The 13533-nt window shown below is 39.1% G+C and overlaps 1 protein-coding gene across 4 annotated transcripts in view; it reads left to right on the top strand.

Moving 5' to 3' along the window:
* The window catches only part of NUBPL (NUBP iron-sulfur cluster assembly factor, mitochondrial), a 114001-nt gene that overhangs the window by 56323 nt on the left and 44145 nt on the right, over positions 1-13533 (top strand). For all 4 annotated transcript variants that reach the window (XM_060175216.1, XM_060175215.1, XM_016185446.2 and 1 more), the window contains one exon: positions 7725-7818. In XM_060175216.1, coding sequence (XP_060031199.1) covers positions 7725-7818 — 94 coding nt within the window. The remainder of the gene's footprint in view (positions 1-7724; positions 7819-13533) is intronic.

The following is a 13533-nucleotide window of genomic DNA, read 5'->3' as shown; positions in this document are numbered from 1 at the left end:
TTTATTTATTTATTCCTCCTCCAGGGTTATTGCTGGGCTCAGTGCCTGCACCATGAATCCACCGCTCCTGGAGGCCATTTTTTCCCCCCTTTTGTTGCCCTTGTTGTAGCTTCGTTGTGGTTATTATTATTGCCCTTGTTGACGCAATTCGTTGTTGGATAGGACAGAGAGAAATGGAGAGAGGAGGGGAAGACAGAGAAGGGGAGAGAAAGATAGACACCTGCAGACCTGCTTCACCGCCTGTGAAGCGACTCCCCTGCAGGTGGGGAGCCGGGGGCTCGAACCGGGATCCTTACTCTGGTCCCTGCGCTTTGCCCCACATGCGCTTAACCCACTGCGCCACCGCCTGACCCCCTGATTTATTATTTATTAGTGATTTAATAATAACTGACAAGATTGTGGTATAAGAGGGGTACAATTCCATACAGTTCCCACCACCAGAGTTCCATAATCCCCTCTTCTCCATTGGAAGTTTCCCTATTTATCTCTCTGGGAGTATGGACCAATGATTTTTATGGGGTGTAGAAGGTAGAAGTTCTGGCTTCTGTAATTGCTTCTCTGCTATACATGGGCATTGACAGTTTGATCCATACCACCATCCTGTTTATATCGTTCCCTAGTGGATAGTGGCCCACTTTTTTACTGGGTTATTTTTGCTTCTTTTGTAGGTCTGTACCAAATCTGCATAGCTGTTTTATATCAGTCACTTATGAAATGTGTGATGTGCAAATATCTTCTCTTGTTTACTGGGTTGCCTGGTTATCCTTATGTAGTTTGCTTTTGATGTGAGAAACTCTTTAGTTTAATGTAATCCCATTTATTTACTCTTGTTTTCATTTCCTGTGCCCAGAGGGTTGAGTCTTTAAATATATCTTTGATGTGAAGGTCCTGCAAAGTTTCACTGACATTTTCTTCTATAAACTTTCGAGCTTCTGGTCTCTTCTCTAAATCTCTAATCCATTTTGATTTGACTTTGGTGTATGATGGTGGTATAGTTTCACTTTTCCCAGCATCATTTATAAGAAACATTCTTGATCACACTGAATAGTTGTGACCTCTTTATCATATTAGGTGTTTATATATGTGTGGGCTCATTTCTGGACTTTCAATTCTGTTCATTGATGCCAGTGTCCATTTTTATTGTGGTACCATGTTTTTTTTATCATGTGTTACCATGTCGGTTTAGTGTCTTTAATGTTAACACAGTGTTCCAGCTTCTCGGGGGAGGAAGGGGAACAGCCTTGGAAAATTCCTTTCTCTTTAGTGTTCAAAGATTTATCTCCCTAGCAAGGTATCAATACTTGGCATAGCCCACACAGGACTAGTTCTCATCCAGATTTTGCCATGAACCCTGGTGATACTTGTGAACATTTCAATATATTGACACCGCTGGGTTCACTGTTTAAGGCCCCAGAAATTTCCTGCCTTCTTTTCTCAGATCATGCTTTTTGAAAGCCTCTACTCACTTCTGAGCACACTTGCCTATACCCACTTGTGGATAAGTGAGCTACTTAAGAAGTCACAGTTGTAAATTGGTGAGTTTTTTAGTGATTAAAAAAAAAAGTTGTTGTTGCTTTAACTCAGTCCCTTAGAGAGACATGCCTTAGCTGCTAATCCCTTGCCATACCACCAGAAATTGGCAGGGTTTTTGTTTTTAATTGATTTAATTATGATTGGCAAGTTCATTGGATAAGAGGGGTACAAATCCACACAATTCCCACCACTACATTCTGCATCCTATACCCTTCATTGGAGGCTTTCCTATTCTTTATCCCACTGGGAATATGGACCAAAATTCTTTATGGGGTGCAGAAGGCTTCTGTTAATTGCTTCTCAGCTGGATTTGGGCATTGGCAGGTGGATCCATAGCCCCAGCCTATTTCTAGCTTTCCCTAGTAGGGCAGGGCTCTGGACATGTGGGGTTCCACGACATATTGGTGAGGTCGTCTGCCTGGGGAAGTCAGGTTGGCGTCATGGTAGCACTATTTCTTTTTTTAGCCATTTTAATGGGGGGGATTTGATGGTTTACAGTACTGTTATTGACACATGGATACAGTTTCTTCTCTTCTTGTGAAAGGTGTCTGCAGAACACTCACTTCCAACTCCATCCTCATACAACTGGCCTCCAAGACATTCTTTACCTTTTCCCTGTTTTAAATAGTCTGTTTAAGAAACAATAGCCTATTTAGCTGAAGGTAGTTTCTATATAGAATATAGGCTTATATTTTGCCCTATCCCAATCCAGTTATTCTATTTCATGGCATGACTTATACTTCCTACTCTGGCCTATGTTATTTTATATCTGACCACTGAAGTCAGGGAAAATTGGATTGCAAGCTTTTTTTTTTTGCCTGGTTTTGACTTGAGAAGGATTTGGTGATATTTAGCTAAGTAATTTCTTTTCCAGTGTTATAGATAGCAGGCTGAAATAAAAAAAAATCTCTTTGATCAAGATTATTACAAGTGATATATTAATTGGTTTGTATATTGTCTTCTCAGTTCACAAAGGAGACAGTTTGAGTGATTTTGAACAATGTTATGTAAATGTTGGTATTAATGTCCAAGTTAGGGTAAGAAACTGACCTCTTCTTTATTTTTTTGAATTTATTGATTTAATATTGATTTACAAAATTACATGTCAACAGGGGTATAGTTCCACACCGTTCCCACAGCCAGAGTTGAATCCCCAATCTCCCCACTACAAGCCACTTTAGTTCTAAGGTTGTAGACATGGGCCAGCCATCATCTCTACAACTATCTGTCTACATTTATACATAATTTCCCCCTTTTTCTTCCAGGTCCCTTCCTCTCTTACACTTAAAGCCACTCATGACACCATTACTACATCCAAATGTCCCTCTCCTTTCCCTCCTCTCTCCCTGGGTGCTGATAGAGCTGGAGTTTAGAGCTTGCGTATCTTCTTACTCCTATTACTTCTCCCCCACTGGGAGTATGGACCAGAGTTGTTTTGGGGGTGCAGAAGGTAGGAGTTCTGGCTTCTGTAATTGCTTCTCTGCTTGATTGGAGCGTTAGCAGATCGATCTATACCCCTGCCATGTTTCTGTCTTTCCCTAGTGGGCTAGAACTCTGGAGAGGGTGAGGTCATCTGCCCAGAGAAGTCAGGATGGAATCATGGTAGCATCTGTAGTTTGGTGTCTGGAAGGTGGCAGGAAATAAAGTGAGACAAAAATGGTTAATGAACTGGAACCAAAAAGTAGGAATAGAGTAGATAAGCCTAGGGATATTAGGTGGAAGAAAGCTTGGAAGTCCATTTTAGGCATGTTTCTTGGGGCCCACAACTATGGTAGTTTTGCTTGAGTTTGATAGCTATCCTGAAGCTGGATAAAAATATTGTCTGAGACAGGCTGGGAGTATGGATCAACCTGTCAACTCCCATGTTCAGTGGGGAAGCAGTTACAGAAGCCAGACCTTCCACCTTTGACACCCCATAATGACCCTGGGTCCATACTCCCACGGGGTTAAAGAATAGGAAAGCTATCAGGGGAGGGGATGGGATACGGAGCTCTGGTGGTGGGAATTGTACCCCTCTTATCCTATGGTCTTGTCAGTGTTTCCATTTTATAAATAACTAACTAAATAAATAAATAAAAATATTGTCTGAGAAAATAGTGTCAGAGTTGAGAAAACAGCTAGAAAGTTGGATTAGGATTAGAAAATTGGATTAGCTTGCATTCTTGAAAAAATTCTGTGAATAAAATTAACTGCTTACCTCCATCCACCTGACCCAGGGCCCATATATATTTTATATTTAGCACAAGAGTCTGTGTAACCTCTAAGTCCCTGTTGGTCTGAGCTCACAGCTCATAGTCACAGCGGGGATCATTGTAGGCTGCAATCATTTCAGGACCAGTCTTCCTCAAGTGGCAGGGCAGGATATTCTAGCCTCCCTTCAGAGACTGGTGAATTCCCGATCATCTCTGTGTTATAGTGAGGACAAGGTCCTGGGAAGGCCCATGAGAGGACTTATGATGATGGAAGTTACTGATGGAAGTGGTCTCGCCTCTTCTTTATACTATGGCTTTAAGCTCATACAATAATGTGTGATCTATGGTAATGTTAAGATAAATATGAAGGCATTCAATACCTGTTCAGACATGAAAAACTTTTGCTGTGCATTGGCACATTCAGTTGCTCACCAGGATTCGAGATTATTGTGAACAAGTCTAGATATTATGACCACTGCTTAAATGAAAATGAAGGAACAGCTATTTTTAAAATAGCCTTTTAATGAGATGCATACAATTCAGTCTATTTTCTTATTTCTTTGCAAATTTAATGATCTCACTTCTCAGATTTCAGGTTCCAAATCTTTTTGATTGTTCTAAAGTAATTATGTAATTTTGGAAGTTGGAAAATGCTGAAGTTAATGAGATAGGAGTTTAGTTTGTCTACATGCTTTTTATTTCCCCCAATCTTCGACTCTGTTTCTCATTTAGATCTGAAATCTTCATGGCCATCTAGCCTCTTTTTTTTTTTTTTTTTCCTGCCAGGGTTATTGCTGGGGCTCAGTGTCTGCACCATATAGCCACTGCTTCCGAGGTGATTTTTTTCTCCTCTTCCTCTCCCCCTTCTTTTTCCAGTCTCCTACTTTTCTTCCATTCTTCTTCTTCTTTTTTCATTTTTCTCCCTCTTCTCCTCCTCCTCCTTTTCTTCTTTTTCCATTCTTCTTTTTCTTCTTCTTCCCATTTTCCTCCTCCTCCTCCTCTTTTTCTTTTTCTTCTATTTTTGTTGGAGAGGACAGAGAGAAATTGAGAGGGTAGGGGTGATAAATAGATAAGATAGATAGATAGGTAGGTAGGTAGGTAGATAAGTAGGTAGATAGATAGACAGACAGACCAACCAACCTGCACACCTGCTTCTCCACTAGTGAAGTGTTCCCCTGTAGGTGAGAATTGAAGGCTGGACACAGGTGTTTGTGCATGGTAATATGTGCTCGTAACTGGGTGCTCCACTGCTGGTTTCCCTATCCCTCTATTCTAATACATGTGTTGCTGAGTATATCTTAACATCCTTTGTACTCAAAGCAATTATAACTAAAGCAATTATAGCTAAAAGCTGCTGAATTTTTTAGGTCTCACTAGAAAAATCACTTGTAGTAATAAACTTATTGTTTTCAGCTTTGCAGGCAGTAGGTGTTCTTTACTGGAGCAAGGCATTGACCACTAAAATGAAAAAAAAAAGTATTACATTGCAATAACAGATGTGATATCTTTTCTGCTCAGTTTCTTATCCTTATATTTAGTCATTACATGTTTCTAATTGTATGTTCAACAACAACAAAAAGTTATGTTTAGCCTTAGTTTTACTCATAGGAAATTTTTAAGTTGTAAAAAGCAGTTTAACTCTGCCAAGTCATGTAGGCATGTGTAAAGAATATTTGAAACTTACTTGTTCATTTCAATTTACAGTGCCATGACCTCAGAAATGGAGAAATGTTTTAATGGTATGCTCATTGAAAAAAAATTAACTTGAATGATCTCACAAGCTTTTAAATTTTTTAAAGCATTATCCAGTGTAATACTACTTACTACTTAATGTCCTAGCGACTTTTACAAATCCATAATCAAATTTTTTCTTTTGAAAAAAGCCTCTATCAGGCAGATACTTAAAAAATATATATATATTATTTATTTACTAGAGAGAAAGAACCAAAATATCAGTCTGGTACATGTATTGCTGGGGATTGAACTCAGAATCTCTTCTTATAAGTCCAATGCTTTATCCATCTCCTGGACCACAATATACTTTTTTTTTTTTTTAATGCCTACTACTACCTCATACCTGTGCATATAAATTTCTCTTTATCTGATTAGAAAATTATTTTTTCAAAAATGAGGGAGATAGCTCAAAATGTTGGAGCATAAAATTTACATGTATGAGGACTCAGTCTTTGGCACTGCTACATGCCAATCTGAGTGGTCCTCTAGTTTCTGTCTCTTAAAACAATAAACCTTGTTTTAAAAATGTAATATTTAGCAATGATAGGTACTGCCCCACTCTCCAAAGGGAGGCTGGGTCATCCTACTCTACCACTCATGGAAGACTGGTCCAGAAATGAGTGCAGCGTAGAATGTTCCTAGCTGTAACCACTGACTATGAGCTCAGGCTGATAGAGACTCAGAGGTTACACTGGCTTTTGTGCTAACTATGAATAGACACAGGCCTAGGTCAGATCAATAAAGTAAACAGTTAATGGTATTTATATACTTTCCTTATGCTTAGGAGCTACTCCTTGCCCTAATCCAGTTTTCTAATCCTATTCTCAACTCTGACATCATCTTTCCAGACAATATTTTTATTCTGCCTGCATGTTAGCTATCAGGCTCAGGCAAAATTACCAAAGTTATGGGCCCCTTGGAACATACTTAAAATAGGCTTCCTAGCATCTTCCCACTTGAAGATCCCTAAGTTCGTCTGCTCTGTTCCTATCTTTGGGTTTTTGTTTATTAAACAATTTGTTTTGCTTTATGCCTTACTGCCTTTCAGCCACCAAGTTGCAGATGCTATTATGATTCCTGAATTCCCTGGGCAGATGACTTCACCAGTATATACCAGAACCTCACCTCTCTAAAGCCATACCTACTAGGGAAAGAAACAGGCTGGGGGCAGTGGGGGAGGGCTGCAGCACACTGGGTTAAGGACACTTAATATGAGCGCAAGGACCCAAGCAAGGATCCCACTTCAAGCCTCCAGCTCCCCACCTGCAGGGGGGGGTCACCTCACAAGTGGTAAAGCAGGTCTGTAGATGTCTATCTTCCTCTCCCCCTTCAATTTCTCTCTGTCCTATCCAATAAAATGAAAAGAAAAAAATGGCCACAAGAGCACTAGATTCATAGTGCCAGAACCGAGCCCCAGTGATAAACCTGAGATGGACCTGACAATGTCCATATCCAGCAGAGAAGCAATTAAAGAAGCCAGACCTTCCACTTTCTGCACTCCAAGAAGAATTTTGATTCATACTCCCAGAGAGAGATAACAAACAAGGAAGTTTTGGGGCCAGGTGGTGGCACACCTGATTGAGCAATAGACATTACAATGTGCAAGGACCAGGGATCAAGACCCTGGTCCTTACCTGCAGGGGGATGCTTCACAGGTGGTGCAGCAGTACTATAGGTTTCCCTCTGTCTTTCTCTTTCTTAATCTTTGTCTCCTCTCTCAATTTCCCTCTGACTCTATCCAAAATAAATAAATAAAGATTAAAAAAAAAAAAGAACAGGGAAGTTTCGATGAAGGGGCTATAACACAGAACTCTGGTGGTAGGAACTGTATGAAATTATACCCCAGTTTCTTATAATCTTGTTAATCATTATTAAATCACTAATAAAAAAAAACTAGGAAAAGTTATATTATTAGGAACAACCATATGATAAAACTCAAAGGACAAAAAGCTGAGTTCTTCTAAGGTACACTAATGTGCTATTTATATTAAAATGTTGACTGGTCTTGATTAGAAGATCACTGTGATAGGGTTTCTTTTTACTGGATGGGGGAGTTAAAGGGTAAACATTTGGGTTATTTACATTATCCTTCAAAACAGGTCTGCTTAAGGCAGGAACTGTCTCTTTTTCATCCATAGCACCTGGTACTTGTTTATATTTGTTATTGATATACTTTTTTTAATTCATACCACTATTTACTGCAGTTGTTATACAATGATGCTGTTTCATCTTGCGTGTGTCTGTTTTGTTTGTTTGTTTTTTTAGGTAGATTGGGGTCAACTGGATTATTTAGTTATTGACATGCCACCAGGGACTGGAGATGTACAGTTATCAATCTCACAAAATATTCCCATATCAGGTAAACTTTGACTTAAACTAATTTGTTCTATCTTTGAGGTTCTGCTCTTGCAATATAGGATTATAAATTTATTTAGAACTAGGGGAAGAAGACATACCCCACATTTAGAATGTAGGCTCTCTCTTATGGTCTTATGATGAGTGACCCAGATAAACTATATATATAATCAATTTACTAATGAGAAAGATAGGAGAAAGAGTTCTGGTACATGTGCTGCTGGGGATTGAACCCAGGACCTCATGCTTGAGAGTCTTATGTCTTATCCACTGAACTACCTCCTGTACTACAAAAAGAAAAAAAAATATATAATTTATTTATACTGGGTAGAGAGAGTATCTTACAGACACCAATTATAGGGAAATGAGAAATTCTACCTATGTGTCAATAACTGTACTGTAAACCATTACTCCCCCAAGTTGAAAAAACTGTCTATTTATGTTGCAGTTGAAAGCAAACTAGAGCATTTTTAAAAAATTATTTTATTAGCAATTTAATAATGATCAGAAAGATTATAAGATAAGGGTAGTATAGTCCACACTACACCTAACACCATAGTTTGTGCCTTTCCTTCCTACATTCCCCTCCACCCCCAAGGATAATCATCATTGTTCTCCCAAAAGGTCTTAAGAGACAGATTAGCTACATTTGTTGCTGTAAGTTCATGTGTTTCAATTCTCTCTATTCCACATATGAGTGAAACTATGTAATAGTTGTCTTTTACTTCCTTCCTTACTTCACTAGTATAATCACCTTTCTATTTTGTTCTAGAGGATATAATCTTTTTTTAACTGCCAAACAGTACTTCACTGAGAATATATGTCCCACAACTTCTTTATCTTGTGATCTGTTGATGGGCATTTAGATTGCTTTCATATTTTGGTTGTTATGAGCAATGCAGCTGTGAACATGGGGTTGCATATGTCCCTTTAAATTAGTGTTTTCATGTCTTTAAGATATATGCCTAGGAATAGAATTGCTGGATCATATTATCTCCATTTTTATTTAAAGACTCTCCATACAGTTTTCCAAAGGGGCTGCACCAGATTGCATTCCCACCAGAAGTGTAACAGAGACCTTCTTTCTTTACATACTCAACAATATTTATTTTATCATAGTTTGCTAATGTTGACCATTCTCACATGTGTGAAGTGGAATCTCAGTGTAGTTTTAATTTGCATATCTTTAGTGGTAAGTGAAGTTGCTGAGTTGCCTGTTAGGGGTTAGGGAGATAGAATAATGGTTATGCAAATAACTTTCATGCCTGAGGGTCTGAAGGCACAGGTTCAGTCCACAGTACCACTGTAAGTCAGAGCTGAGCAGTGCTCTGGTCTCTCTCTGTCTCTGTATCATTATCTCTGTATCTCTCATTAAAACAATAAAATATATTTAAAAAAACAGAGATCTATTTACAACTATGTTCATAGCAGCACAATTTGTTTTTTTTTTAATTTTTTTAAAAGTGTTTTTTTTCTTTTTTTTTCTTTAATATTTATTTAATTTATTCCCTTTTGTTGCTCTTGTTGTTTTATTGTTGTAGTTATTATTGTTGTTGTCGTTGTTGGATAGTGCGCTTAACCCACTGCGCTACAGCCCGACGACTCCCAGCAGCACAATTTGTAATAGCTCATACTAGGCTGTAACCCAAATGTCGATGATTACAGATGAGTGGCTAATATATTTATGAAATATGTACATACAGGGGAGTCGGGCGGTGGCGCAGTGGGTTAAGCGCACGTGGCGCAAAGCGCAGGGACCGGCTTACGATCCCGGTTCGAGCCCCCGGCTCCCCACATGCAGGGGAGTCGCTTCACAGGCGGTGAAGCAGGTCTGCAGGTGTCTATCTTTCTCTCCCCTCTCTCTCTGTCTTCCCCTCCTCTCTCCATTTCTCTCTGTCCTATCCAACAACAAAGCAACATCAACAATGGCAATAATAACCGCAACGAGGCTGCAACAACTAGGGCAACAAAAAGGGGGAAAAATGGCCTCCAGGAGCGGTGGATTCATGGTGCAGGCACCAAGCCCAGCAATAACCCTGGAGGGAAAAAAAAAAAAAAAAGAAATATGTACATACATATACATACACTTGCTGTTATAATAAAATTATCTTGCAAAATCTTGGCTGGAACCTGAAGGAATCATACTAAGTGAGATGAGCCAAAAAGAGAAGAATGTTTCCATTTTATAAATAAAAACTTAAAAAAAAAGGAGAGAAGAATGACTACTGGATGGTCTCTTATAGGTAGAACTTAAGAAACAAGGACAGAGAGGGAAAACACAAAGCAAAACATGGACTGGGTATGGTGTACTGCAACAAAGCAAAAGACTCCAGGGAAGGAGAGCAAGGAAGGGGTTGGAAAGGGCCTTGGGGATCTGGTGCCAGATAATTATGGAAAAGGACCTTCGTTGGTGATGAAAGTATTCTGCAAACATCTATCATGGAGAGATGAGTAATTGTACCCATGTATCACTAACTGTGTTATAAGCGATTAACCTCCCAATGAAATGATTAAAAAAATAAAAAGACACATTAGTTCTAGAACTGGAGAAATACTACTGTGATTGTGCAAGATTCTCATAGTTGAGACACCAAGGTCTCAGGTTCAGTTCTCAGTACCACCTTAAGTTAGAACTGTGCAGTTAAAAAAAACAAAAGTAGTGAGTTAAGGGATGTGGCCATGGAGTATCAAAGACTGAAAATCATACCTAGGAGGAACAGATAAAACAATTTAAAAAAGAACACCTGGAACCTTACATTGCAAACTACAAAGTTTGAGGAAACTTGCTGAGGGTCACATGCGTTGTAAACAGTTATATGGAAAGGGGTGGGGTAGATGGGACAGAGGTGGTTTGAATTCAGAGCCATATTGAAGCACAGACTGGGCCCCCAAGCAGCAGGCACCAGCAAGGAACAGCTGAGACCATGGCACAGGGTAGCCAGAGGCTAGAGTACAGTCTGAAACAAGGCAAACACAGTTGGGTTCCAAGCTGTGGGCAATAATATTCCCATCACCCAATGTGGGTTTATCCAAACCTGACCTGAATAACAGAGAGGACTCTCTCCACCCTTGTCACACCACTACATATAAACAATACAATCACAGTGCCACCTTCTCATTGAACAACAGAAACCACACTCAACACGAACATGGACAAGAATGCAAATCTCTGTCACAAAGACTTTGCAAAAAAGTCTGAGTTTTAATTCAGAAAGCTCATTATGAAGGCAATTTAGGACTCCAGCCATAACATACAAGTGCAGATTAAGGAATCCAGAGATCTCTTCACCAAAGAACTAAAAAAAAATTTACAAAGAGAACTCTGAAAGGAAATATTTCAGTTAAAGGAAACTCTGGATAGCACTAGAACTTATCTGAGAGGCCTTGTATTCAGTATAAATTAGCTTGAAGAAAGGATGGCAGGAATAAAAGATAAAACCACCATGCTCTAGGAGGGTAAGGCTGCTGAAGAAAGGTTTATGAAAAATGAAGCACTTCTCTGTGAAATAGTAGACTCCATCAGAAGAAAAACTGTAGAAGTTACTAGGACTCCTAAGATAAAAGATAAGGAAAGAGGAGCAGAGAGCATATTCAAAGAAATTATTGCTGAAAACATTCAGTACCTGGGCAGTGGTCAAAATATAGAGGAAGCTGAACAGAAACCAAAACGACTGAATCCCCAACAGCCATTGCCAAGACACATAGTAGCAACACTTTCCAAAAGTAAGGATAAGGAAGACATACTTCAAGCTTCAAGGGAAAGGAAGAAACTAATTTACAGAAACAAAACCACCAGGCTTTCACCAGATTCTTATCATAAATCCAGGAAGCTAGAATGAAATGGAATGACATTTTACAGTTTTAAGAGATAAGAAAAATCAGCCATGCATACTCTGTCCAAACTATTCTTCATGTATGGAAGAGAAATAAAAAGCTTGTTAAACATATAGAAACTGAAGTAATTCACAACAATCAACCCTGTCTTGCAAGAACTAGTAAAAAGAGTACTACAGGAAAAGAAGTGTAGGAACTCTTTTAACTCCAAATGAGATAATTTGTGGTAGAATAGGAATGGGAACTCAAACAAGAGCAACAAAAGGAGTAAGCATGTAGGAAAAGAGAGGGCAGAAAGACAAAGTGATATGACCAATGTTGGCGAACCAAGGCCAACTATCAGACCTAGACATCAGATCAAAATCTCAATCTTTGCCTCACCTTCACTAGAAGCTGAAGGAAAAGTGTTGGGTGGGATAGGTCAGGAAGAGAGGGATGAATAATGGATGACTTCACATGTAGATGGAACGTGACAGAGTTAGAAAGAAGTCATGGGATGAAACCTGGACTCGGGGTGGTAAACTGCACCAAAGCAAGGGACTCCGGGGAGGGAATTGAATAGGGGCTTTGTGGGGAGAGTGGGTCTGGGGTTTTTGATGGGCGGGGTAAAGAGTATGTAGCAGACATCTGTTATGCAGAACTGGGAAGCCATAAACATGTATAGATAACTGCTGTAATTCATTAACCTCAATAAAAAAGAGGTATTGCTTACACATTATTTAAGTAGAATATGACTCATTCACAGCTCTCCAACACTTAGATTATAATATTAGATTCTCAGTGGCAAGCATTTAGCAAATATTTATCAAATAAATATGAATAAGTATAATCATTGGGGAATTTTGGCTTGGGGATATGTACAACTGTGATAAAATTTTATATTCTGGTAATTGCTAGATATTACTATTGAGAGCAATACACATACTATCTTATATTAAATATGCAGCACTGCAATATGGGAGTAAATATATTTTTTCCACCAGGGCTTTTCCCCACACTTACTACGGCTTTGTACCCACATAGTTCCACTGCTTCCAGTGAACTTCTGTGGGGAAGGGCCCACTGTCTGGGAAGTCCAAGCTATTATTTTCATCAGAGTCTGAGCAGGTTGACCCCGAGCCCTTTCCTTCTCAGGAAAGGTGGTAGGCTGGTCCCTCCTGACCTTGTAAACTTATGATGGATGGGCTTTTTCAGACTGGGAACCTTCCTGCACATGCTTCTCCATTCCCATTGTTTTCCAGATAGAGCTTTAGAAGTAGAGAAGCAGAGAGACAGAAAGAAAGGAGAGATGCTATAGCATTTCACCATTGCTTCTAAAACTTTGCTTTTGCATGGTGCTCCCATGTGGTGGCCGAGGCTCAAGCCTGGATTCTTATACATGGTAAAGTGTACTAATAAAAATGGTGTACTTTACCAGACAGGCTGTTTCTAGGCCCCTAAATACCTTTCTTATGTCTAGAAATTGGCTTAGAAGTTTGCTTTTATGTTAAATCTATTTCTAAGGCCTCTCACCCCCTTGTTCTACTAGAGAAATAATTATAAATTTTCTCAAGAAATTTTGGAACAAAATAGAATATCTAAGTACCTATGCGAATCAGTTATCTACTGGTAAAAATTATAGAGATGTATCTTTGATTTCATTTTTAAAAGAAATTTGACATTCAATATAGGTAGAGGGGGAGAGGGTATGGGAAAGAGAAAGACTGAAGTTTAGTTCAGTGCAGTGGGGATAGACACACTTATATGGGGCACCACTGATTTGAAAACAATTAAAGCAATAAAAGACAAGGATGGACATTACACAATGCTCAGGGGATTAGTCGGCCAAGAGGAACTCACAATCAACATCTGTGCTCCAAACGAAGGTACTGCAAAATACATAAAG

Source organism: Erinaceus europaeus, chromosome 16 (assembly GCF_950295315.1).
Source record: "Erinaceus europaeus chromosome 16, mEriEur2.1, whole genome shotgun sequence".
Lineage (NCBI taxonomy): Eukaryota > Metazoa > Chordata > Mammalia > Eulipotyphla > Erinaceidae > Erinaceus > Erinaceus europaeus.
Note: the sequence above shows the minus strand (reverse complement) of the source record. Positions and strands in the feature narration are given on the sequence as shown.